We start from the raw sequence: 27,111 nt of genomic DNA, 5'->3' as shown, positions 1-27,111 counted from the left end.
ATTAAAATTCAAAAAAAATCATTAATGTAGAACAAGACAAAAGGATGGTAAATGGCTATCATGTGAAGAAATGAATACATACTGCAAGTTGCAACTCTTCAATTCTTCTGCTTCAGAGTAAGGATGGGCAGAAATTAATTCAATTAAATTATTAAAAAATAAATAATAAAAATTAGTTTTTATTTGCAAAAATAAATAAATTTATTAAAAATTAAATTAAAATTCCAATCCTCTTGCTATGGGACAAGATTTGTTCTGACATTGAAATTGGCTCTTTGTGGTTTCCTAATTTAAGAATAGTCTTAGATATTGCTTTCAAGATTCTTCAAAATTTTATCTATTTTTAGTTCTTATTGGTTGACTTGGTCAAATGCTTTTCCCAATGTGTACTTTGTACATGAAATTATAATGTAATCTATAGTCACATGACGTGCTTATAATAATTTTTATAATAACCATTTATTTAATCTTTGAATTTTCTCCAACATAATAAATACCCTAAAAAAAAAAGCAAGTGTGAAAATGGTATGAATATCACAATATAAATTTAGCTGCATGAATGAGATTGATCAGATCGGAATAAACACTTTTGGAAGGAAAATAAATTCAAAATATTAGAAATTGAAATGGAAAAATGTTTAGCAACAAAAATTTCGAATCGAAACCAGCGAAGCTGGATTTTTTTTATTTTTTATTTACCAATAATATAAAATATATATAATAATATTGATGTTTAAGTGAGCACATGGGAATTTGAGTTTTTTGATATACAAGAAGAGAGTTAACTTATTAATTTTTTTTTATTTATGAATAAAATTGAGAGGTGCAATTAATTGTATATATTAATATTAATTATGTAAAAATAATTAATTACAACCTCAAATAAATAAATGCAACAATGAGGGGTTTGTTAGTTGTCTGCAGTTATTAACAATAAAAACAAGAAACATGTTTCACTTCTCACTCTCACATGTCAGAATCACTTGTGGGCCCGCTCCAGGGCCCAATTTCATGCGGGCCCCCACCAATCCATATTTTAACCCAAAGACCGTTGCCATCGTGAAATACCCAAACTACCCTTGTCCGTTATTTTTTGTCCCAGACAAAAATAGGTTTTCCTTAAACAACAATCAAAATCAGATTATGAATTAAGATCTCTCTCTCGATCTCTCTCTCTCTCTCTCTCTCTCTCTCTCACATCTCTGTCTCTCTCTCTCTCCTACCCCGCTCCACCCACCCCCCTACCCCCCCTTACCCCCCCACCCCTACACCCCAGCCTCAGACAACATTTCTTGATGTTTATCTGGTCGCTGATGCTGGAGGGGTGATTGTGTATCAGAAGAAATACAGAAAAAATATATATATATTTATATATGCTTGTATAATCAAGAATTTCTGTTTTGGGGGAAATTCGCGTGCTGATTTTTCGCAAAACAGGTTTGTTTTATTACTGGGTTGCTTCTCAATTTTTTTTTAATTGTTTAATATTTTTTCAATGGTGGTGAATTTTCATGGTTTTAAAATTGAGATATGGTGGTGTATTATTAAATTTGGGGGATTGAATAATTAGTTTGTTTGTTTATGTGTCCTTCTTTGCAATTATTTTATTCTCATAGGTTTTTCTGTAGTATGTATCATAGATCTGTTCTTGATTATGTGAAGGAAGTTAGTGATGTTTTTACTTGTGTCTGAAATGCTCAAGAATTGTTTACATTTTATTTTATTTAAAGAATCTTGATGGAAATTGGGTTGATTTAATTTAATTTAATCTGAGTAGTAATTTATTCCGGGTTTTTCGACACAGATGTTTTAATCGAAAATGGGGAAGAAAGGGGGTTGGTTATCTGCAGTCAAGAAGATCTTCAGCTGCCAATCTAGCCACAACAAACAAAAGGTATTCGTATTCAACTCATTTTCGATCGTATTCGACTCCGAATTCGGTACCCGAAGATATAATTTTTTTTTTCGTTTTGATGATCAGAAGAATCGAAGATCGGAAAAATGGTCCGAGAAACAGGGGACCGTAGATTTAGATTCTTCCAACACCCGAAACACCACAGAAGAGGTGAAATTAGCCGAAGCCGAAAATGAACAGAACAGGCACGCTTACTCCGTCGCTCTCGCCACCGCCGCAGCCGCCGAGGCGGCCGTTGCCGCCGCCCACGCCGCCGCGGAGGTCGTCCGTCTGACGTCCACACCCCGTAATTTGGGCAGAACCCGAGAAGAGTTGGCTGCTGTCAAGATTCAGACAGCTTTCCGTGGCTACTTGGTACGATAATGTCAGATAATATCGTACTTAAAACGGTTAACCCGTCGTTATTTTGTCGTTAATTTTTAAGTTTTTTTATTAAATTAGGCACGTAGAGCGTTGAGGGCTTTGAGAGGTCTAGTGAGGCTGAAATCGTTAGTGGGAGGGCAGTCGGTGCAAAAGCAAGCGGCAACTACCTTACGACATATGCAGACACTTGGCCGTTTGCAATACGAGGTTCGTGCGAGGAGAATACGAATGTCTGAAGATAATTCAGCTACCCAGAGACAAATATTGCAGAAACGCGAAAAGGAGATTGAGAAGTTGAGACTATCTGTAAGTAATCCTAAAAAAAAATCGTGTCTTTGCAATTATGCATTATATTTTGTTGATATAAAAAAGTGATCTTTTTTCACGTGATTTTTATTTTGAGTTGCTTTCGACTGAGTTATGTCGATTTTATTACAATTAGATTGGAGAGGATTGGGACGACAGTAAGCAATCGAAAGAGCAGATTGAAGCTAATCTTCAGATTAGACAAGAAGCTGCTGTAAGAAGGGAGCGCTCGTTGGCCTATGCCTATTCACATCAGGTAATATTATACACGTCAATTTACGAAAATGGCAACAAAATTTCGATTCACAAAAATGGCAACAAAATCCCGATTCACAAAAATGAAAGGAAGAGTAATATATATTGTTCCATCCTAGAATATTTCTGTTACTAGGGATAATTGCACTTCACCCCCTATAATTTTCAAAATTTCACACTCCCCCTCCGCGTCAAAAATTCAAAAAAGCGAGCGTCCCCCTTCAGAATGTTGTTTTGTTTTGTTGCACCGTTAGCCAAATTCCGATGGACTTCTACTATTCACCGGAATTGAGATTTTTGTTGCATATTACCCCTTAAAAATGTTATTTTTATTGCAAGTTGCCCATTTCAAATGTTATTTTAGTTGCACGTCGTCCTTTAAAATGTTATTTTGTTGCACACTGCCCGCAAAAAATGGGTTCGAAGGCTAACTGCGACCGAAAAAGAATGTTTTAAACGGGGGTCATCTCTTTTTAAGATTTTTTAGTGGGCGAAGTGCATTTGCTAAAAATTGACACGTACTCGAAATTTTCTTGAAAAACCAGCAAACGTGGAGGAACACACCAAACTCTGGTAACCAAACATTCATGGATCAAAATATTCCCCGTTGGGGTTGGAGTTGGCTTGAGCGATGGATGGCTTCTCGACCATGGGAAAACGGGGTTCCGATTATCCCAACCGACAAATCAGAACCAAACGGGATTATCAACTCTCCAACTCCTAAAAAACAAAGCCGCCCTCCAAGCAGACAATCCCCATCAACCCCCAGGTCAAAATCAACCAATCGAATAACGCCACATAGCCCTAGAGGAACGTTAACAACAAACGGTAGAGACGAAGATTCAAGGAGCATAAATAGCGTTCAATCCGATCGATGCAGAAGGCACAGCATTGCAGGTTCTTGTTCGTCTGTGAGAGACGACGAGAGCCTTGCTAGCTCACCTGCAGTTGTCCAAGGCTATATGGGGTCCACCGAGTCTGCTCGGGCCAGAGCGCGGGCCCCCAGCCCGTTGGGAGGGGAGAAAATGGGGACACCTGTCAAGAAACGGCTGTCTTTCTCCGGGTCGCCAGCTGGCATGGCCAGGAGGCATTCGGGCCCGCCGAAGGTTGATTTTAGTCCTAGTAAGGATATCGGAGGAAATTCGTGATGGAGATTGGTAATAGTGTGTGTGTGTGTGTGTGTTTCTTGGAGAGAGAGAAAAAAAGGTTGTTTATTATTATTTTTTATTATATTTTTTTATTCGGGTTACGACTATGAGTATCTATTATTGCATATTGTAATCGAAGTCACTCCGTTTGTGCTCTGCTATGTGTTCGTTGTACGATTGTCGATTTGAAAGGGTTTTTGTGTGTGATTACGCGGTTCTTGATCGTAACGTGTCGAAAGCGACTTGTCGTAATAATTGTCGAGAGTTTTTTATCGTGAAAAAGTTTTTGGGCGTTCCACCAATTTTACCCAAAATATGTACACTATAGCGTACAATTTTAGGTAATTTTGATCGTGAAAAAGTTTTTTGGACGTTCCACCAATTTATCCAAAATATGTGTACTATAGCGTAATGTTTTTGATTATTATCCGTGAATTTTTTTTTGGGACGTTCCACCAATTTTACTCAAAATTAGGGTACTATATAGTATACAGTTTTTGGTGAATTTGATCGTGAAAAAGTTTTTTGGACGATCCACCAATTTTATAAAAAATATGTCTACTATATATAGCCTACAGTTTTTTGTGATTTTGATCGTGAAATTTTTTTGGGACGTTCTACTAATTTTACCCAAAATCCGTGTATTATAGTATACAGTTTTTGGTGATTTTGATCGTGAAATAGTTTTTTGGACGTTCCACTAATTTTACCCAAAATATATGTACTATAGTATACAGTTTTTGGTGATTTTGATCGTGAAATAGGTTTTTGGACGTTCCACCAATTTTATCCAAAATTTGTGTACTATATAGTATACAGTTTTTGGTGATTTTTATCGTGAACAAAATTTTTTGGACGTTCTACCAATTTTACCCAAAATATGTGTACTAGCCTACAGTTTTAGGTGATTTTGATTGTGAATTTTTTTTTTGGACGTTCCACCAATTTTATTTAAAATGTGTACTGTAACATACAGTTTTTGGTGTTTGATCGTGAAATAGTATTTTGGACGTTCCACCAATTTTACCAAAAATCTGTGTACTAGCGTACAGTTTTTTTTAGTAATTTTGATCGTGAATTTTTTTTGGGACGTTCCACCAATTTTACCCAAAATTTGTGTACTATAACATACAGTTTTTGGTGATTTCGATCGTGAAATAGTTTTTAGAACGTTCCACCAATTTTACCCAGAATCCGTGTACTATTATAGTGTACATTTTCTCGCGATTTTGATCGTGAAATAATTTTTTGGACGTTCCATCAATTTTGCCCAAAATCTGTGTGCTAGTGTACAATTTTTTGTCATTTTGTTCGTGAAATAGTTTTTTGGACGTTCCACACATTTTAACTAAAATTTGTACACTGTAGTATATAATTTTTGGTGATTTTGATCGTGAAATAAATTTTTGGACGTTGAACTAATTTTAACTAAAATTTGTGTACTATATATCATACAGTTTTGGTGATTTTGATCGTGAAAAGGTTTTTTGGACGTTTCACCAATATTACCCAAAATCTATGTACTATATTATACAGTTTTTGGTGATTTTGATCGTGAATTTTTTTTTGGATGTTCCACCAATTTTACCTAAAATATATGTACTATAGTATACAGTTTTTGGTGATTTTGACCGTGAAAAAGTTTTTGGGATGTTCCACCAATTGTACCTAAAATTTGTGTGCTATAGTATCCAATTTTTGGTGATTTTGATCGTGAAATTTTTTTTTGGGACGATTCACCAATTTTATCAAAAAAATGTGCATTATTGTATACAGTTTTTGGTGATTTTAATCGTGAAAAAGTTTTTTGGACGTTCCACCAATTTTACCCAAAATCTTTGTATTATAGTGGACAGTTTTTAGTGATTTTAATCATGAAATAGTTTTTGGACATTCCACCACTTTTACCAAAAATCTGTATACTATAGCGTATAGTTTTTGGTAATTTTGATCGTGAAAAAGTTTTTGGGACGTATCACCAATTTTACCCAAAATGTGTGTATTATAGCATACAGTTTTTGGTGATTTTGATCGTGAAATAGTAACTATACAAAATTTTAACAAACATAAGACAATTAAAATATTATGAACGGTACAAATTTTTGAAGTACCGAAATTTCGATAAGTGTTACCGAATGAACATTCCTAGCAGATATTTTCACACTAAAGGCGTGTTCTTTGTCCTCGTTGCTAATCGAACCGGGAGTTATGCATGCCTCCCCTCTCGACTTCTTCACGATATATGATTCTAAAGATATCCTTATTTTGCCACATGATCACATAACCCCGTTGCTTGTTTTGCCACATGACGACGAGGTTTTGTTTACTTACGAATTGGACCTTTTTTGTTTACAATCCAGAAGTGCCACATGAAGACGAGGTTTTGTTTACTTACGAATTGGACTTTTTTTGTTTACAATCCAAAAGATAATCGGGTTAGGAAACTTGACACGGTTGGCTTTGACCGCAATCATGCTCGTGAAGCGGATGCCTATATATAAAGTTTAGTCTTGTTTGTACGTACTTGATGATGGTGAACGAAACGAACAAGCCTAGGAACAACGGCATATGAATTTGGCTAAAAAGAATTTAGAATTTTTTGATTAAATGGTGGAATGATGATTAAGAATTGGGGGAAGAGGATAGATAGTTAGAGAATTATTAATTTGCCCATTTTCCAGGTTTTCAGTAAGTTGCAGGATAATTTTTTAAGACCAATGTGATTTGGGTGCAAAGTGCCAAATAATTTATGTTTGAAGTATGTAATCTGCCAGTTTCGCAATTTAAGGGTGTAAAGTGCCAAAATGGTGTAACTCAGGGGTGCAAAGTGCCTAACAATTTATGTTTAATGGGTGCAATCTGCCAATTTCATAATTTAAGGGTGTAAAATGCCAAAACGCGTGTAATTCATGGGTGCAAAGTGCCAAACAATTTATGTTTAAAGGGTGCAATCTGCCAATTATACAATTTAAGGGTGTAAAGTGCCAAAATGGTGTAATTTAGGGGTGCAAAGTGCCAAACAATTTATGTTTAAAGGGTCCAATATGCCAATTTCACAATTTAAGGGTGTAAAGTGCCAAAAGGGTATAGTCAGAGGTGCAAAGTGCCAAAAGGGTGTAATTCTGGGGCAAAGTGCAAAAGATCCAAAATGGTATATATGGAAGGTGCAAAGTGGAATACAAAACCCTAGGCGCTGGCTTCCTCGTACATACTTGATACTACGTACGACAAGAAAACCTCAGAACACCAAAACAAGTCCGAACTTTGTTGCAAAGCCACAGCCGCCGCAAAAAAAAAAAAATGAAGAGCGAAGAAATCCACCGTCATCTTCCCGAAGAAATCATCATAGAAATTTTTTCGAAACTCCCGCTAAAATCCGTGTTGAGATTCAAGTGCGTTTGTAGATCATGGCTTTCTTTAATCTCCACCGACCACTTCATCGTAACTTACCTCCGAAATTCGGCAAACGACGACGATGCTTTCGATCTCTCCACTAAAATCATTACAACCCCTTCGAAATCTAGTCGGGCAGTTATAAAGGCGTGTTCTTTGCGCTCGTTGATTACCGAACCTTCTACTCGTGTGTTTTCTCTTGATTTTCCGACGGATAATTCTAGAGATTTATTCATTGTTGGTTCTTGCAGAGGTTTGATCTGCATTGTCATGGTTGATAAATATCGGTTTTTCTTGTGGAACCCTAAGACGAGGGAGCGTAAGGAGTTGCCCGATTTCTTCGCCGGAGTGAATCATAGGAACCGAAATTGCGGGTTTATTGCTAGACATGGGTTCGGCTTTGATGAAAGTAGCGGCGATTATAAGATTTACGTTGTTTATTGTTTGAGATACCGTCCGCTTGTATCCGTTGCGAGGCTGTATAGTTTAAAAGCCGATTCTTGGGGAGAAGTTGTGTCCGTCACAGATGGATCTTTGTTCGATCCGGGGAGGTTTGTGAGTGGGAAACTTCATTGGAGAAGCGATTACGAAACGGGATCGGATTGGATTGTTTCTTTCGATTTGAAGAGCGAGACTTTCGGAACTATCGAAAAACCTAATTGTTTGAAGGATTACGTTATGTCTGGATTGGGAGTTCTCAAAGGACGTCTTTGTGCGTATTTCGACTATCCTGAAAATATTGCTACTATTGGGTTCGATATCTGGATTTGGAACGAGTACGGGGTGGAAGATTCTTGGTCAAGATTGTTGACTATTTCGTATTTGTCCGTTTCTTGGAGGCCAAAACTTTGGGCGTCGTATGGTCCCATAACCCCGGTGTTTGTTTTGCCAAACGAAGAGGTTTTGTTTACTTACTCTTCGGATTTTTATACGTACAATCCAAAAGATAATTGGGTTAGGAAACTGGACACGGTTGACTTTGACCTAGACGGTATTCGTCATGCGCATGTCTACACAGAAAGTTTAGTCTCGCTTGTACCCTGATTATGACGGTGAACAAGCCTAGGAACAATGATGGTTTGCCAATAGTAGTTCAATTTACGTAACCGAGTTCTGATACTCGTACGTGCTCCGCAAAAATCAACGTATGAATCGATACTTTTGAGTGTTCTATTGATAGTTTTTTTTTTTTTTTTCCTTCTTCGAACCGATTCTATTGATAGATATAGCTTTGCCTTTGATGAGAGTAGTGGCGATTACAAGGTGTTTGCTTTCTTCTATATGTTCAATTCTACTAATAATACACTCACCCATTTTCCAGTGGTGAAAAGACCAAAATATCCCGAGGAGGTTTGTTATATTACACGTTTTAAATGTTTTTCATTTAATAAAATCTTAATTCTATTTCTATTTTAACAAATAAAAGAAGCAGACATGGATTAGGATTTTAATTAAGTTCTAGAAATTACAATTTAACCCCTGTATTTCTTACAAAAAACAATTTATATTTGTAACTTTAAAAACAATCTGTTCAAGGGTGGGAGTATTTTATTGCAAAAACCCAGGGTATTTTTGTCAATTAGGCAAAAGGGAAGAAAAAATCAATCGCGCAGTTGCAAATTTCGTAGGAATAATATATGCAATAACCTTAATAATAGAAATCTTTTCAAGACTGTCGGTAAAAACCCTCTTGAGATTCAGGTGCGTTTCGAAATCATGGCATTCTTTGATCACAAGCAAACACTTGGTAAAAGTAGTCGGGTACTATTTTCCTTGCTTCGTATGTCGAGGTTTTTAATGAGGTCCCCGTCTAATTTTTTCCTATAATATCAATAAAAAAAACATTGGCCAAAAAAAATTATAAGTGTTTTTCTATTTAGTACCATGGCCTATACTTAATTATTAAAAACTTATTTATATTATTGATATTACTTATTAGCATATACTTCCTAGTTCCTAATGATGTATATACAAGAACACACTTCTCTTGGTAAAAAGAAAAAAGAAAAACAAATTGAATCAATTAATTTAAGGTCTCTACAGTATTAGTAATTACATCCACATACCCGAAACAATTACCAGAGCAAATATTTCATGTATTAGGAACCTACATGCACTATATTTGTTTCTCACGGGCCCTTACTGCTACCATAAACGGAAATTAATAAATCTTATACAAAATAACAAGAAATTAAGAAATGTTAGGAGCGTCATGTCACTCCCTAGCTCTATGTTGTCTCCACCACTACCTGAAACTAATAGTCGTTAGAACCCTAACGTAATAACTTATCCAATGCATTATTCCGTTAGGGTTTCTAATAATGTTTCATGTGGTGATTGTAATTATTGATACTATAGGGACCTTAAAGTTATTTTAGCATATATCTCAGGGGTGTCGGTGTAATTTAACCAAAAAAAATTAAAATTGCTATGACATGTTCAACTGATATCCCACTACGAGAACCGGCTAGAGAGAGAGAGAGAGAGAGAGAGAGAGAGAGAGAGAGAGAGAGAGAGAGAGAGAGAGAGAGAGAGAGAGAGAGAGAGAGAGAGAGAGAGAGAGAGAGAGAGAGAGAGAGAGAGAGAGAGAAAGAACAAAATTTTAGGGTTTTTTTCTCTGCAATAAACACAATCCCTCAAAACCCTAAAAACCCTAAAAACCAAAGTTAGAAAACTACAACAATGGAGAGCAGCAAACCAAAACGGCGTCGTTCAGAAACCAGCAGCACCAATCTCCGAATTCCAGAAGGTATCATCTTAGAAATATTGTGGAGACTCCCCGTAAAATCCCTCTTGAAATTCAAGTCCGTTTCGAAACCATGGCTTCGCTTAATCTCCAGCAAATACTTCAAGAAAACCTACATCGAAAACTCAAGAAAGCACAAAGCTTTTCCGCACCACAGCATCATCTCGCCGTGTTGGAATCCGGGAGGAATGATGATTAATTCGTGTCCGTTGTACGCGCTACTGACCGAACAATCGACTCACGCGCCTCCTCTCGATTGCCCTAAGGCTTGTTCATCGGAGATGTTAGTTTTGGGTTCTTGCAACGGTTTGATCTGCGTCGGTGTCGGCCGAGACAAGATTTTGTTGTGGAATCCCGCGACGAGGGAGTCGAAGGAGTTGCCCTACTTCTTCGACGGAGTCAATGATATCGAGTATTGTGGTTTTATAAGCTATGGGTTTGGAATATTGGATGAGATTAGTGGTGATAATTACAAAGTTTATGCTCTTTTTTATTTGGCTTGTTGGGATGATGAAGGGGTGCCTTTATTGTGTTCAATGGGAAAAGTTTATAGTTTAAAGTCGAATTCTTGGGGAGAAACTGCGGTTTATTACAACGAAACTCCGTTGCATGGTGCAATTGAGTCCGCGGGGAAGTTTGCGAGTGGGAAGCTTCACTGGATAAGGAAAACAGCGGAATCGAAATGGGAGATTGTTTTTTTGGACTTGACGAGCGAGACTTTTGGGGGTTTGGAGAAACCTAGTGTAGCAACAAATTCTTATCTGCGAATTTAGACAAACAAGAAAAACTTGCACAAAGATAATTTATTGAATTTAAAATAAAATATTGCGGGTTACAAACTCTAATTTAATCCTCTGATTCTTCTCTCAAGAAAAATATATGATTGACTCTGAAATTCAGAGACGAGTCGTTGACTTGATCTTCTCCGAATTTGATTTGGATTTGAATAACGTCTTCCGAGGGTCTTGCGACTTGAATCTCGGATCGAACGCTGAACTTTGACGGATTTTGACTTGAAGATCTTGGAGTTCTTGATGGATTTGGCCCTTCAATCTTCCTTCGATCTTGATTTGATGTTAATAACGTTAATTCGAGGGTTTAGCACCGTAATCTCGAATTAAACGCTTTAACGCCTTGATTTGATGAAGAACACCTTCGATTTGATGAACTCCTTCGATTTGATGAAGAACGCCTTGAATTTGATGAAGAACGACTTGAATATTGTAGAGAGAATTTTCTCCTACGGTTTTTCTTCTTCTTGAGTTGTGTTTTGAATTGTGAAGGGAGGGTCCCTATTTATAGTGGTAGAATAAGAGTCCTACTTAAAGTCTGCTTGATGACGTGGCGCGATTTGATTGGCTCTCTTTAAATTGATATTTATCTCTTATAACTTGGAAGAGAAGAAATAATCCTATTGGCCAATAATTAATTGATAATTATCCCCATGACTTGTCTTGCAAGACAAGGTATAATTTAATTTAGACACAATTTAATTGGCTAATTTAATTAACCAATTAATTAATTTTATGCGTCTACAAATGCCCCATCGAGACTTGTTCACGGACAATGCATCTTGGAGTGGACGAGTCTCGATAATTGCTCAACTTCAATTGCAGCTTGATCTAGCAAAGCACATATAACTTTTGAAATCATGACTGGACTTAGAGAGATTCTAAGTTGCCTACGTACCCTATAAAGGGATCAAGTCATAACGTAGTTCAAAATATATCATTTTGAGTGATGTCATTCACAGTTTACACTCATGTGGACAAGGAGAAACATTTGCAGTTTAAGCTCGTGCTGAAGGAGCATTTGACTTGAATTTGTAGATAGTTTATGCTCGTATCAAGGAGCCTTGACTCGATTTCAATATATAGATAGTTTATGCTCGTATCGAGGAGCCTTGACTTGATTTGGATATATAGATAGTTTATGCTCGTATCGAGGAGCCTTGTCTTGATTTGGATATGTAGATAGTTTATGCTCGTATCAAGGAGCCTTGACTTGATTTGGATATGTAGATAGTTTATGCTCGTATCAAGGAGCCTTGATTTGAGTTGGATATGTAGATAGTTTATGCTCGTATCAAGGAGCCTTGACTTGATTTGGATATGTAGATAGTTTATGCTCGTATCAAGGAGCCTTGACTTGATTTGGATATGTAAATAGTTTATGCTCGTATCAAGGAGCCTTGATTTGACTTGGATATGTAGACCTTTTAATCTCGTGTCAATGAGTACTTTGTTTGATTTGGACATGTAGACCTTTTAAACTCGTGTCAATGAGTACTTTGTTTGATTTGGACATGTAGACCTTTTAAACTCGTGTCAAGGAGTACTTCATTTAATTTGGACATGTAGACCTTTTAAACTCGTGTCAATGAGTACTTTGTTTGATTTGGACATGTAGACCTTTTAAACTCGTGTCAAGGAGTACTTTGTTTGATTTGGACATGTAGACCTTTTAAACTCGTGTCAAGGAGTATTTCACTTGGTTTGGACTTGTAGACCTTTTAAACTCATGTCAAGGAGTGCTTCATTTGATTTGAATTGTCACATTGCATAGGATGTTGTTTATTCAAAATACTTGCCCCCATCCTCATGATCTTCTTGTTCTTCTTCAACATGTTCTTCCTTGAGCTGATACGACTTTAGGAATGAAGGTTCTTCGACTTCATTTGCAGTTATGCTCAATTCCATATCATGTGCTCGAGTGGCCAACTCTTCAAAACTTTTAGGTTGAATTCCTTGAAGGATATATCGGAGTCTCCATTGCATTCCTTGGATGCACAGTTCAATAGCTGATGTCTCGGGCAGTCGATCCTTGCAATTAAGACTCAAATTTCTCCAACGGTTGTTGTAGTGGATGACAGGTTCCTTCTTCCATTGGCGGGAATTGGTGAGCTCAATCATGCTGATTATTCTTCGAGTGCTGTAAAAGCGGTTGAGAAATTCTTCCTCCAAGTGCTTCCAACTATCAATGGAGTTTGCCCCTAAATCAATGTACCAATCAAACGCGTTGTCTTTGAGCGATCGGACGAATTGCTTGACGAGGTGATCTCCGTACGTCCCGGCATCATTGCAAGTCTCGATGAAGTGCGCCACATGTTGCTTGAGGTTGCCTTTGCCGTCAAATTGTTGAAACTTTGGAGGTATATAGCCCATTGGCATCCTTAGATCATCAATCCTTTGCGTGTATGGCTTGACATGGGTTGATGGAGACTTCGAGCTTCCTTCCAACTTGTCTTTGATGGTTCCACTGATCAGCGTCATCACTTAATCTACATGAATCATCCCTTCCGGAGAAATTTGAAGTTCTTGAGCTGGAGCCTTCTCGTTTTCAACTGGTTGTTGCTTTGTTGATGTCTCGACTTTGTCTTGAACCTCTATCTGATTCTCCACGGCTTGACTAGCATCGGTTTTGTCTATCTTGTTGATCAACTCGGCAATTTGAGAATCTCGTTGTTGAACATGCTTTGCGAGTCCCTCAATAGCCTTGGTCAAACTTGCAATTTGCTCTTCCATAGTTGTAGCGTTTGTTGTCATGACGGATGTCATCTCTGAGTAGCTTGATGTTGAATGAGGCATGGGTTGTGACATCTCTCGTTTTGAGCCTTCCACGTCTGCGCTTGTGTTGACAAGAGGTGGTAAGCCTTTCTGAACAGTTTGGGGCGTCGAGCTAGTCTTGCAGGATGCTTCTTCGATAGTTGTAGCGTTTGTTGTCATGACGGATGCCATCTCTGAGTAGCTTGATGTTGAATGAGGCATGGGCTGTGAAATCTCTCGTTTTGAGCCTTCCACGTCTGCGCTTGTGTTGACAAGAGGTGGTAAGCCTTTTTGAACGGTTTGGGGCATCGAGCTAGTCTTGGAGGATGCTTGCAGCTTCTTAGCCATACTCCTTGTAACTAAGCCCACACTTGATGAATCCGAAGTAGCAGTCTTCATTGCGAACGTAGAGCAGTCACTGCAACACTTTGAGGATCTTCGAGAGAGAGAAGAGATGAGAGGTAGAGATGTCCCACCGGGCGTGCCAAAATTTGTAGCAACAAATTCTTATCTGCGAATTTAGACAAACAAGAAAAACTTGCACAAAGATAATTTATTGAATTTAAAATAAAATATTGCGGGTTACAAACTCTAATTTAATCCTCTGATTCTTCTCTCAAGAAAAATATATGATTGACTCTGAATTTCAGAGACGAGTCGTTGACTTGATCTTCTCCGAATTTGATTTGGATTTGAATAACGTCTTCCGAGGGTCTTGCGACTTGAATCTCGGATCGAACGTTGAACTTTGACGGATTTTGACTTGAAGATCTTGGAGTTCTTGATGGATTTGGCCCTTCAATCTTCCTTCGATCTTGATTTGATGTTAATAACGTTAATTCGAGGGTTTAGCACCGTAATCTCGAATTAAACGCTTTAACGCCTTGATTTGATGAAGAACACCTTCGATTTGATGAACTCCTTCGATTTGATGAAGAACGCCTTGAATTTGATGAAGAACGACTTGAATATTGTAGAGAGAATTTTCTCCTACGGTTTTTCTTCTTCTTGAGTTGTGTTTTGAATTGTGAAGGGAGGGTCCCTATTTATAGTGGTAGAATAAGAGTCCTACTTAAAGTCTGCTTGATGACGTGGCGCGATTTGATTGGCTCTCTTTAAATTGATATTTATCTCTTATAACTTGGAAGAGAAGAAATAATCCTATTGGCCAATAATTAATTGATAATTATCCCCATGACTTGTCTTGCAAGACAAGGTATAATTTAATTTAGACACAATTTAATTGGCTAATTTAATTAACCAATTAATTAATTTTATGCGTCTACACCTAGTTTTATGGAGGATGATTTTGTTCCGAGATTCGGAGTTCTCGACGGATGTCTTTGTTTGTTTTGCGACCGTCCGAAAATGTTCGATATTTGGATTTGGAAGAAGTATGGGGTGGAAGATTCTTGGATTAAATTTTCGAGAATTCCTTACGATTCCGATTCTTGGAGGACTCCATTCGTGACCCCATTGCCTGAAGAATGGGGTCAATTGTGTATGTTGCCAAACGGAGAGGTTTTGATTACTTACATGTCGAGTGAATACGAGTCGAAATTCGTGATTTACAGTCCGAAAGATAATGGGTTTAGGCAACGGTACGTGGATAAGTTTAAAGACGTTGATCAAGTGGAGGTCTACTCTGAAAGCTTAGTCTCACTTGTCCTTGATGATGAACAAGAGAAGGCAAAATCCTAGGAAGTTAACTTTGCTTGTAGTTTGGTAAGAAAATATAGTTTTTTTTTCCGTAGTTTGGTAAAAAAATATAGTTTTTTTTTCCGTAATTTAATGTGATTTTATTTTTTTCGCACTTTTCAGACTCGAACTTAGCTTGGAGGTAGAAGTAAACCACCATTTAGTTTGTTATTTTGCAATGTGAAAATATAAAAATGAGATTTGTTTTATTAAGTTTTAAATATTCAATTGAGGGTGAACTGCACCGTGAATGATTTATTGTGTTTCGAGGGTGTAAAATGGTATTAATTTTTTTAAGGGTGCAAAATGCTAAAGCATTACATTTCAAGGATGCAAAGTGAAATTAATATAAAGAATACAGCAGAACCTCGATAAATTAATACTCTAAATAATAGTTTCTCTCTATCCCGACTCGGTGAAAATATGTTAAATTATTAACTCGATAATTTAATAATTCAGTAAATTAATAGAACTTCCCTAGTCCCAACTGTATTAATTTATAGAGGTTCAACTGTATTTTCATTTTTCAGCAATTCGATAGAACACGGCAGGCCATTTTTGCAATTAAGACAAACTAATAAAGATTACATACAACAATAATTCATAATTAGTTAAGGGGTCTTTACAGATAAGCCCATCAATGGGTACTTATTTATAAAGAGATTCAGACAAAAAACTCTTTTACAAATAAGTCCACACATGGTCCAGATTTTTGTAAAAGACTAAAATAGCCCCTCATTGTTTAATATGCTCAAATTTCATCCTTAATTTAATTTAACATCAATTTGACCCCAAATTTCACAAATTATTCAATTTTGCCCCAAAACTTTCTTTTTCAAAAAAAATTATTGCCGCCGGATTCCGACGTTGACCGGCGGTTAACGCCGGTCTCCGGCGTTGACTTTTCGATTTATTATTTTTTTTTTCTTCCAGATTATTTCGCCGGTTTCCGGCGTTTATTTTTTTTTAATTTTTTTTTTGCTGTAACATTTTTTTTTCGTTTAAACAGCAGTATTGCTGTGATTGACAGTAATATTAACTATATTACTGTTAAACACAGTAAAATTAATTATATTACAGTTTAACATAGTAATATTGCTATATTAATCTCTAGCACAATAATATTAACACAACAAACTCATTATTATTGTGTAATAGAGTAATATTACTATGTTGACCGTTCAACAAATGTAAATAGGGTAAATTACAAACACCCCCCTGAGGTATCGTCAAATTACAAAAACACCCCTCTTGTTTGGATAATTACAACCACCCCCTCAGCTCTTCAAATTTAGTGGAATCTTCGAGATTATATGAAATATTATCACTTTTGTACCCGTTTTATACTATTCAAACTCTACATTATGAAGTAAGATGATCATAATATGTGATTTTTAGCTTGTGTATATCAGTTTGTGGTGCATCGGAAACTGTATTTTTACACAAAACGAATACAAACTAGAGCACATTCCACGGAATCTAGATGATTGTATTGAATTTGGCACAATAAGGATGGAGGTGTAAGAAAAAATCATATTTGAGGGGGTAGATGTCATTATCCAAACAAGAGGGGGGTTTTTGTAATTTGACCATACCTCAGGGGGGTGTTTGTAATTTACCCATGTAAATATAATAAAAGCCAAAAGAATTAATATTACTGTGAGTGACAGTAATATTACCGTCAACCATAGTAATATTACTATAACAACAGTAATATTACCGTCAACCATAGTAATATTATTACGTTACTTCGTAAATAACTCAAACAAAAAAAAAAAAATCCAAACAAAATAATAATATTGATGTGGTTGACATTAATATTACTATAGCAACAATAATATTATCGTCAACCACATTAATATTATTGTGTTTACAGTAATATTACAATAATATACAGTAATATTATTACGTTACTCCGTTAATAATATTAATGTGGTTGACGATAATATTACTGTGTTGACAGCAAAAAATCCGAAAGAAAAAAAAACGAAATGTGGTTGACGATAATATTATTGTTGCTGTTGACGAAATGTGGTTGACGAAAGGTCAATGCCGGAGACCGGCATTGACCGCCGCAACGCCGGAATCCAGCGGCAAAAAATTTCAGTCAAAATTGGATTTTTGAGGACAAAATTGATTAAATTGGATTTACAATTAAGAATTGGGTATAAAAGGGTTGGGGTAATATTGTCATATACATGAATGTTTCCTTTATTTATAGTAAAATTAAGGGAATGGACTTATTCGTGAAAGAGAATAATAAAGATGTGGGGGGCTTTTTTGCAGAAAAACTCCATTAGTTAATGGTATTTATTTGACGATTAACCATGATTTGTTTTGAATGAAAACAAAAACCCTAGCTTTCTACCTCGTACGACAACTACCTCAAACGTACGACAAACAAAAACGCACAGGAATCCGCCGTCAGATAACAAACATGAACACCGGCGGCGAGTCTGAACAAATCCACCACCTTCTTGTTCCCCAAGAAATCATTACAGAAATCTTGTCAAAACTGCCGGTAAATTCCCTCTTGAGATTCAAATCGGTTTCGAAATCATGGCGTTTTTTGATCTCGAGCAAACACTTGATCAAAACCCACCTCGAATATTCCAAAAAGAACGAATATTCCGCCCGAACCCGGATCATCTCAACCACTTCGAAATTCGGAAGGTCTCTATGTACCTTTTCGTTGCGCTTGTTGCTAACCAAACCGGTTTTTCGCGGGTGCCCTCTCGATTTTCCGATTAATAATTATGCTGGAGACTTATGTGTTGTGGGTTCTTGTAACGGGTTGATATGCATTGTCGTGGACGAATATAAGTTTTGGTTGTGTAATCCCTCGACGAGGGAGTTCAAACAATTGCCTCCCGTATTCACCGGACTCGGTTCTATTACTCGATACGGGTTCGGGTTCGACGAGAGCAATAATGATTACAAGGTTTACGCCTTTCTAACTAGGGTTTTCGGTAATCGTGAAAGACGTGCTATGGGGAGAATGTATAGTTTAAAGGCCGATTCGTGGGGTAGGGAACAAGAGTTATTTGTCGATGGATCGCCGTTTTACGCAAAAGATTGTCAACTGGGGAAGTTTGTGAGTGGGAAGCTTCATTGGATAAGTTTGAAATTTGAAATTGTTCGTCTCGATTTGAAGAGCGAGACATTTGGTCTTGTGGAGGGATTACCTAGTTGTTTCGAGGGCGGTTCGTGCCCGAGATTGGGAGTTCTCGATGGACGTCTTTGTGTGTCTTGTAGCTATTTAAACGAGTCCCGATTCGATATTTGGATTTGGAACGAGTATGGGGTGGAAGATTCTTGGACTAAATTTGCGAGTATTTCTTATCCGTTGGGTCCATTGTCCCCTCGATCGTCCCCGTTGTGTATGTTGCCGGATGGGGATGTTTTGTTCAACCGCGGGTTGAATTTCGTGATTTACAATCCGAAAGACGATCGGCGAGTTGATCTTTACACTGAAAGTTTAGTCTCGCTTTGATGGCGATCGGCGAGTTGATCTTTGCACTGAAAGTTTAGTCTCGCTTGCATCTGACGATGATGGTGAATACAAGTAAAAGAAAAACGAAGTTTATTATCGAATGAGGTTGTGCACTCACTTTGCAACCTCGATAGAGTTTTCATCGAGTATAATCATCACTATTTTTCGAGAATCTTGTTGCGTGTGATTTTTTTATCGATTTGTATTGTGGTTCGATTTCGTTCGATTTTGCGCTTTCACTAGTTTCGTGTTCCGCGACTCCGTTTTTCAGTTTTCAAGAAAGTTAATTATGTATAGATACAATTAGAGAAGTGGAAAACAAAAGAACAACATTTGTTGGTTTAATGTTTATTTGGCAATCTATGTAATTCTTTTTTTTTTTTGTTAATTATTATTATTATTAGTTTTTATTTATTATTATTTATTTTCTCAACAACTGCATTTAACTCTATCCCTAGTTAAAACATCGTTCTGTCCTAGTCAACACCCACGTCAACATTTATCCATTAGACATCCCTCATTAATACTTCATTAATATCAATAACTACTACTAACTAATGTTCCAAATAATTAAATTAATATGAGACAAAAAAAGAAACTTAAAGTATATAAATGCAAACTCTTATCATTTTTCTTTTTTCGAAGTGAAATCAGTTCCGATTAAAAAAGGGTAATATTGAAAATTATGATTTTCGAAAATTGGAATCATAATAATTGATTCAAAATTATGATTTTTTCGCATCGAAATTAGTAGATTCTAACTTTTTATTCATCTAATATAGATTCGTTGAGTTTATAATTTAAAAAAAAAATCGAAAGTAAAATCGGGTCGTTATTTGAAATCTCATATATATATTCCAGTTCTGATAAATAAGAAAAAATAAAAAAAAATCATATATCGAAATCTTTGATATACAAAATAAAAAACACTATTTCAAATCCAAAACTTTATGTGTATCTCAAAAAAACTACTATTTTGTTGTATTTCTAATCACTTTTATTGATGAATCAAATATATTATATTTCAAAATACAAATTGCCAATAAAACCAACCATTCCCAACAAAATCGTTAGAAAGGGAAAAAGATAAAGGAGTTGGATAATACTTAATATAAACAATAGGGTAAATTACACCTATATCCCATAAGTATGCTAAAATAACTTTAAGGTCCCTGTAGTATCGGTAATTAGAACCACCCGAAACATTGTTAGAAACTTTAACGGAATAACGCATTAGATAATTAAGTTATTCTATTAGAGTTCTAACGGAATATTAATTTCAGTCAGTGATTGGGACAACATAGAGTTATTGGGTGGCATGATGACTCTCCTAACATTTCTTAAATCTTTATTATTTTATATAAGATTTATAAATTTTCGTACATGTAGCATTAACGGCCCCACGAGAAACGAATATAATGATATCGGTCCCCAGGACATGACATCTTGGCTCCGATAATTGTTTAGGGATGTGGCTGTAATTACCAATATCTCAAGGACCTCAAAATTGTTTTAGCATACATCAGGGGTGTCGGACTAATTTACCCTAAAATAATATTAAATAAAAATATGAATAAAAAAAAAATTAATTGTAGAAAGAGCAATAGATGCGACATTGCAATATCAAATCAGCCACTCCCATGTACAATGTGAATTCTCAAATATACCCTTCCACGTCATGACACGACACTGACATGTCAAAGGATAAGGATGAAGTAGAAGGGTAAAATTGTCATTCAGTTATATATATAAATATAATAATTAACTTCAGTATAATAATTAATAAGTGACCTTTTTTATTCTTCTTTATCCAAATTGAAAAATTAAAAAAAAATAAAATAAAAAAATAAAAAATACAGTCCGAAAATAACCTCTCTTGTTTTGTTCTTCACTATCACCATATCTATCAGATTCCTCAGATTTGCATAAAAATGGCAGAATTATGAAAAATCCCTCATCCAATTAAATTGTTAGCCTCATAAATTTATTCAAAAATAAAAAATTCCCTGTAAATTTGTATTTACAAGGTGATAGAAAATCCAGTAAAATTATATCCCCATTATCTACATCTTTTTTTTTTTTTTTTTTTGTGCTCCAACGTATACATACATAATACATACACTGAAAAGTCCGTCCGCATATATATATATATACGCACAAATATATACGCGTTGACTATTATTCAATGAACGGATTCAGTACCGGTTGAATGAGGAGTTGAAACGGCGTCGGTTTAATTGCTTTTTGATTGTTGTCTGTGTTTGTTTTTTGTTGATTGGGTGTGGTAGTGTAAAGGCTGATTTTCTGTATCTATTGGCGCTGGTTATTTTGTTTAGTTCTTGTGTTGGGTGAATTAATTTGTGTTTGTAATTTGTGTGTGATTTTGATTTTTTACTGTATGAGTTGTGATTAAAGCTAGGGTTTTCAGTGATGGTTGTGTCAGGGAACGACCCGTTGGAATCGTTTTTTAACTCGATTCAGGTCGTTACGGATGCGTTTTCTCCGATACAATCGGGGTTTCAGAAGGTTGCGAAGAATTTCGAGCATTGCTTTAGTGGTGCTCCGAAATATGGGAGCTTGAACGGTAGTGTTGACGATGCTAGTAGTAATGAGCTTTTGGCAGCTCAGTTGGATTTGACGAATAAGAGCGGTCAACGTCTTGTTGTCAATGGCAATGATAGGAGAAAGGGGAGATTTCCGGTCAAGGTATTTGTTGGTATATTTAGGGAAAAAGGTGGAAGTAATGTTGATGAACGGGTTAATTTGAATAGCGGCGATGGGGTAGAGAAGTTTAACGTAAGTTTGCCGAAGAAAGGGCTGAAAGAGAGGTATGGAAGTAATAATAATGGTGGGAATTGCTTGCAGTTTGATGTAGCATTATCGTTTTTGATCAACGGTTTTGTCGAGGCCTTCCCTAAACCGTTGAAGTCTGCGAAAAAACGAGCTCAGAAGATGAATGATAAAGTGGCTGAAATTAAACAGAAGGAGTTGAAGGCTAAAGAAGGGAAAGATTTGCCGTTCGAGTATTTCATGGGGTTTGTGGTTGACCAGTTGAATCATTTGCCGAAATTTGATATGGGTGTTCAGGAAAACGAGTGCAAGAACGGTGACCATAAAACTTCAGCTGCACCTGTAATTCAGTTCGATCATTTTAAGGCACTTTTCAGTATTTTAGAAGGTAAGAGAGCAGATGTCAACGGATTTTTAGGGAATCTGAAGTTTGCCCGTGTAGGAGGAGTGCCTTCGGGTATCGTTGAAGTGCCTTCCGTGAAAGACGTGGTGGAGGACGAGGGAGTTAATAGTATTGTCAATCAGGAAGAAACCGGAGGCAATTCGCCACAAAAAATGGCTAATGGGTTGCTTAGTATTCCATTGTCCAATGTTGAACGGTTGAGATCGACTCTGTCAACTGTATCATTCACAGAATTGATCGAGCTTCTACCGCAGATAGGAAGACCTTCGAAAGAAGAACATCCAGACAAGAAGAAACTGTTCTCTGTCCAGGACTTTTTCAGATACACGGAAGCCGAAGGTAAAATCTCCTCGGTTTGACTGAAAATGCTCGATTATCTTTCAAGCACATGTTTTATTTCCAATTGAAAAGAAAATTTAGAGTACATTTTATCTGAGATTGTATTTGAAAAATGAAACGAGTTTCACTAAAATTATATTTGATCAATGTCGATGCAATACGAATCTAAACTCTCTCTATCTGCAGGAAAGAGGTTTTTTTTGGAGTTGGATAGAGATGGTGATGGACAAGTTACTCTCGAAGATCTTGAAATTGCCATGAGAAAGAGAAAACTACCTAAGAGATATGCACACGAATTCATGCGCCGTACTAGGAGTCACTTGTTCTCAAAGTCTTTTGGTTGGAAGCAGTTTTTGTCCTTGATGGAACAGAAAGAACCGACTATTCTTCGGGCTTATACGAGTCTCTGTTTGAGCAAGTCTGGGACGCTACAGAAAAGTGAAATCCTGGCATCCTTGAAGAACGCAGGACTTCCTGCAAATGAAGATAATGCCGTTGCCATGATGCGTTTTCTGAATGCTGATACAGAATCTATATCTTATGGGCATTTCCGGAATTTCATGCTTTTGCTCCCATCAGACCGACTTCAAGAAGATCCAAGGTAAATTAATGTTTCTTTTTTGTCGTGCTTTTGTAGAAGTGTTTTGTTGTGAATAGAGAATACCGCCTTCATGCTTCTTTACATTAAACTTACCCGAGCAAGATGAAAAAACGAAAGGGAATTTACAGGGAAGATAATACAAGTGCCATTGAAGATGTAGTAGGCTGAATATCTCCGTTAGGTTTTAATTTTTGTTTACCTGAGATAGGAGTATCCTGTAGTGAGAAATAATTTAACTGAAGGTTCTCGAACCACAGTCTTCTTCTGATTGGAATTGGTTATGAGCTAATGAGTTTTGTCTATCCTAGTTAAGAATTTTGTTAATCCTAGTAGCCTAGTCATTTATCTAGTAGGATGCAGTTTATCTAAGCCTATGTATCTATTCTGAATTTCTGAATTAAGTTTATCATTTCCTTATTACCAGTCTTAGTCATTTTCTCTAGTAGGACTAGGTTTAATTAAGCCTATGAATTAAATTAATAAATTTAAATCAGTCAGTTGAAGATTAAGTTTCCCAACTCTTTTATGATTAGATATCGATAGCTTATTCTAGTATAGTTTCGGACAAATTCCAAAGCTCAATATTTGTTTGAAGTACATAGTTCAGGGTATGATTGGTCATTTATCCATCAAAGTGAATAACTTCTATATGTTTTAAGTTCCAGATAAGGTGAGGATTTTTAATTCTAATGCTGCACGTTTGATGAACTCTTGTTCGATCAGCTTCTGATATCAGCTATCTTTGATTTTTGTTTTCCGACTTACAGAAGTATATGGTTTGAAGCTGCTACTGTGGTTGCTGTTCCTCCGCCTGTGGAAATACCTACTGGCAGTGTTCTAAAGTCAGCATTGATTGGTGGGCTTTCCTGTGCATTATCAACATCTTTACTGCATCCTGTTGACACTATTAAGGTAAAGTCTTGATGAACAAATATGTTAAATACATGTTAAAGCCGGGTTTGGGCTCTCTTTTTAATCTTGATGCCTTTTGGGAATTTTCTTGATGACTCGATGAATCTGTGATGATGTTTCAGTTATATGTTCACGTATATGGCTTTCAGGGATAGTACCATGCACACCTTTTGCTTTGAACTCCTATTCAGCCAATTATGTTGCTAGATAGGCATGCACAATATTGTAATGGGTTTTGCTCTCGGTATTGGTTCCCCAGTCTTATTTGTGAATGTTCTACTAAATAACATTATCTTCTGGAAGTCTTGTAAATTGGTGATGAAACTTGATTCATAATTACAATTTACAAGTTTTTGCAAATTTTATGGAGAAACATTATAATTAATAGATCTTTTCAAAATTTACTTCCAGAGTTCATTTTCGACATTAGCTGGGTTCATGCAGTTTCAAGAGTTGGGCTTTAGCATAAGTGATAAAAGTGAAGGAATCGTGCTGGAATATATAACCAGTAAAACAGCCAATTTTGGCTTCAAAATTTGATGTTTTTGGTTATGAAACTAATCTGGGAACAACTTTTCGTAACTACGTATACTTGTGTTGCTCGAATGCATTGCCAAACTCTAAAATATTTTCCTCGCTATACTTATCTAGAGAAATGCTGTAGCATGGAATTTTAAACTGTACAATAGTGAGTCAAATAGGTATAGTCTATGCATTTTACAGGTCGTCTAATTTCATCGTTCGATGAGGGAATCTGATAGTGTTCTCAACTGGTCTGTCTGTCAGACACGAGTGCAAGCTTCGACTCTCACCTTCCCAGAGATCTTAGCCAAAATTCCTCAACAAGGAGTCCGGGGATTATACAGGGGGTCCATTCCAGCTATATTAGGCCAATTTTCAAGGTATAATATAACCAACCCATTATTTCATAAATTTTAAATAATTACTTCCTGCCAGATTTTTATTTTATGAAATGGTGCAGTCATGGGCTTCGAACTGGAATTTTCGAAGCAAGCAAGCTTTTGTTGGTACATGTTGCTCCAACGCTTCCAGATTTACAGGTTGGGCCCACTGGAGTCAAATTTTTCGTTAGCTCGTTCTTCGTATTAAATATTAATTTAATGTGCTAATTTTAGTATTTTATTGTGACTGTGGTGTTTAGGTTCAATCGATGGCATCGTTCTGCAGCACTTTACTAGGAACAGGAGTGCGTATTCCGTGTGAGGTGTTGAAGCAGAGATTGCAGGCTGGTTTGTTCAACAATGTCGGTGAAGCTCTTGTTGGGACTTGGCAGCAAGATGGTCTTCGAGGTTTTTTCCGTGGGACCGGTGCAACACTCTGTAGGGAAGTACCGTTCTATGTTGCAGGCATGTGCCTTTACGCAGAATCCAAGAAGGTAAAAAAATCTCGTTTTCAAATTGATTTTACACAAAATCTTTTTACGTCTGATTTGTTGTTTGCATGAAAGAAAGACAAGCTTTTTACCTATATACATCAACCAAACAAGCTAAAATGAAACCCTCCGATTTCATTCGTTCCATTGAACTGCACATTCCGAGAATTCTTGATTTCCACTCTACCTATTTCAGGCAGTTCAGCAACTTCTAGGCCGGGAATTAGAACCGTGGGAAACTATTGCAGTAGGGGCGTTATCTGGTGGACTGAGCGCTGTCTTAACAACCCCGTTCGATGTAATAAAGACAAGAACAATGACAGCTCCACAGGGTCGCCCCGTGACTTTATCAATAGTGGCATTCTCTATTCTTCGTAGAGAAGGGCCTCTCGGATTATTCAAAGGAGCGGTGCCCCGTTTTTTCTGGATCGCTCCACTTGGTGCCATGAATTTTGCTGGATATGAACTCGCACGAAAGGCTATGGACAAAAACGAGGAAACAGGTGAGCCCCTTGTGCAGAAATAGATAAAAAGGCAATAGCTTGTTTGGCAATGTGAAAGCTGCATGAAGGAAAATAATTTTAACTTTAATTTTTTTTGGAGATGTTTTCCTAGATACAGTAGCTATTCATCCCCGTAATCTATTCGTCGAAAATTCCCTCTCCTTTTTTGGTCAACTTTTTATGATTATGGTCTTCGACTTTCATTGTTATGAAGTTGAAGCTTTTTTGTACTGGGATTCAATGCTGAAGCATGTTTTTGATGTTCCCATTTCGGATACATTTTGTTATGTTTTGTACATTTCTTTAGTTCTATTATCGCTCTTTTACTTTCAGATGAAATAAAAATCGGAACAGAGCATTTTGTCGATCGACTATGAGCGTCGTAATTTTTTGCATTTAAAGAAAAAATAATGTCTTGGTTACATTGTGATTCTTCAGGTCTATTACGTTTAACTCGATGTGAATTTTTAATTTATTATGAATAAAATGCATTTCGTGGATTGATGTTTGATCAAACGAGTGCAAACGCGTCGTGCTTCAACAATGGGTTGCCAGTAGTAAAGCATTACAAGCCTCATTTCTGAATAGCTGTATATTTCTTTACTTTCCCAATTTGTTTGAGCTTGGTTCGATTTTATAAGTGCAATTTTCGAAAAAGAAAATGATTTTCGCCGAAATTAAATTCTGATCAGAAATCGGAATTGACATTTTGAAACTATGAATGAAAAATATTGTTTTAAAATTGGTAAATTGCGAATCGAAATCAACGGAATTTGGTATTTTGTTCTCAATTCAGGTTTCGATTTTGGTTTCGGTTTTTTGTTCCAAATTCACCCTAGGACCATGTATCATACATATAAATTTGTATGACTTCAATTAATAGAAGGGAGCCCCTATTGCAGTGGGGAAAGGTGAGAAATTTTCCAGCCTTCAAGAAAGAACCAATGGCCAATTAGTAAAATAAAATAAATAAATGGACTTGGTGAAGGGCACTTTTGTCTTTTAACATGGCTCAATATGATTGATTGTTCTCTGGTCAACCCTCCAAAAATTCTTCATAGCTTCCGCGTTAGTCTGAAAAGTCAACCAAAAAAACCCACTATGAACTAAACTAAAGAAACAATGATGAATGAAGATGGTGAAATTTGTCTTTTATTTACAAGTATTCACGTGAGCAGTACTAATAACTAATAAATAAATAAACCTTTTATAAACATTTATAATTTAGAAAGTCAATTTATTATATTTATTTACTTATTTAGATATGTTACTACAAAATTTATGTATGTATATGTAGCCTATAAAGCT

At 36.4% G+C, this 27,111-nt stretch overlaps 5 protein-coding genes across 7 annotated transcripts; all 5 read left to right on the top strand.

Moving 5' to 3' along the window:
- The first annotated feature begins 965 nt into the window (after positions 1-965).
- Positions 966-4,197, top strand: LOC105955504 (protein IQ-DOMAIN 3). Of its 3 annotated transcripts, none has more exons than XM_012979237.2 (6): positions 966-1,437; positions 1,805-1,894; positions 1,982-2,269; positions 2,357-2,584; positions 2,721-2,840; positions 3,385-4,197. In XM_012979237.2, exons 2-6 carry the CDS (start codon positions 1,820-1,822, stop codon positions 3,985-3,987), a joined length of 1,314 nt encoding a protein of 437 aa, XP_012834691.1. In that variant the 5' UTR covers positions 966-1,437; positions 1,805-1,819; the 3' UTR covers positions 3,988-4,197. The 3 variants fall into 3 exon arrangements, with proteins under 3 accessions (XP_012834691.1, XP_012834692.1, XP_088676270.1); XM_012979238.2 differs by having other exon boundaries at positions 1,133-1,437; positions 1,985-2,269; XM_088820144.1 differs by having other exon boundaries at positions 1,294-1,437; positions 1,805-2,269.
- Positions 4,198-7,030: 2,833 nt separating this feature from the next.
- On the top strand, positions 7,031-8,424 carry LOC105955312 (F-box/kelch-repeat protein At3g23880). The gene has a single exon (XM_012979030.2). It carries the CDS (start codon positions 7,288-7,290, stop codon positions 8,422-8,424), a length of 1,137 nt encoding a protein of 378 aa, XP_012834484.1. The 5' UTR covers positions 7,031-7,287.
- Positions 8,425-10,062: 1,638 nt separating this feature from the next.
- On the top strand, positions 10,063-11,947 carry LOC105955314 (F-box/kelch-repeat protein At3g06240). The gene is made up of 2 exons (XM_088819119.1): positions 10,063-10,852; positions 11,880-11,947. The coding sequence occupies exons 1-2, from the start codon at positions 10,063-10,065 to the stop codon at positions 11,945-11,947; spliced, it is 858 nt and encodes a 285-aa protein (XP_088675245.1).
- Positions 11,948-17,595: 5,648 nt separating this feature from the next.
- On the top strand, positions 17,596-19,013 carry LOC105955393 (F-box/kelch-repeat protein At3g06240). Its single transcript, XM_012979109.2, has one exon. It carries the CDS (start codon positions 17,711-17,713, stop codon positions 18,860-18,862), a length of 1,152 nt encoding a protein of 383 aa, XP_012834563.2. The 5' UTR covers positions 17,596-17,710; the 3' UTR covers positions 18,863-19,013.
- A 1,621-nt stretch (positions 19,014-20,634) lies between these two features.
- SAMTL (mitochondrial substrate carrier family protein) lies at positions 20,635-26,174 on the top strand. The gene is made up of 7 exons (XM_012979239.2): positions 20,635-22,394; positions 22,581-22,995; positions 23,763-23,907; positions 24,694-24,809; positions 24,890-24,968; positions 25,070-25,303; positions 25,497-26,174. The coding sequence occupies exons 1-7, from the start codon at positions 21,293-21,295 to the stop codon at positions 25,824-25,826; spliced, it is 2,421 nt and encodes an 806-aa protein (XP_012834693.2). The 5' UTR covers positions 20,635-21,292; the 3' UTR covers positions 25,827-26,174.
- Positions 26,175-27,111: the final 937 nt, after the last annotated feature.

The sequence above is a fragment of the Erythranthe guttata genome, chromosome 6 (assembly GCF_056151865.1).
Source record: "Erythranthe guttata isolate IM_541 chromosome 6, IM_541, whole genome shotgun sequence".
Lineage (NCBI taxonomy): Eukaryota > Viridiplantae > Streptophyta > Magnoliopsida > Lamiales > Phrymaceae > Erythranthe > Erythranthe guttata.
Note: the sequence above shows the minus strand (reverse complement) of the source record. Positions and strands in the feature narration are given on the sequence as shown.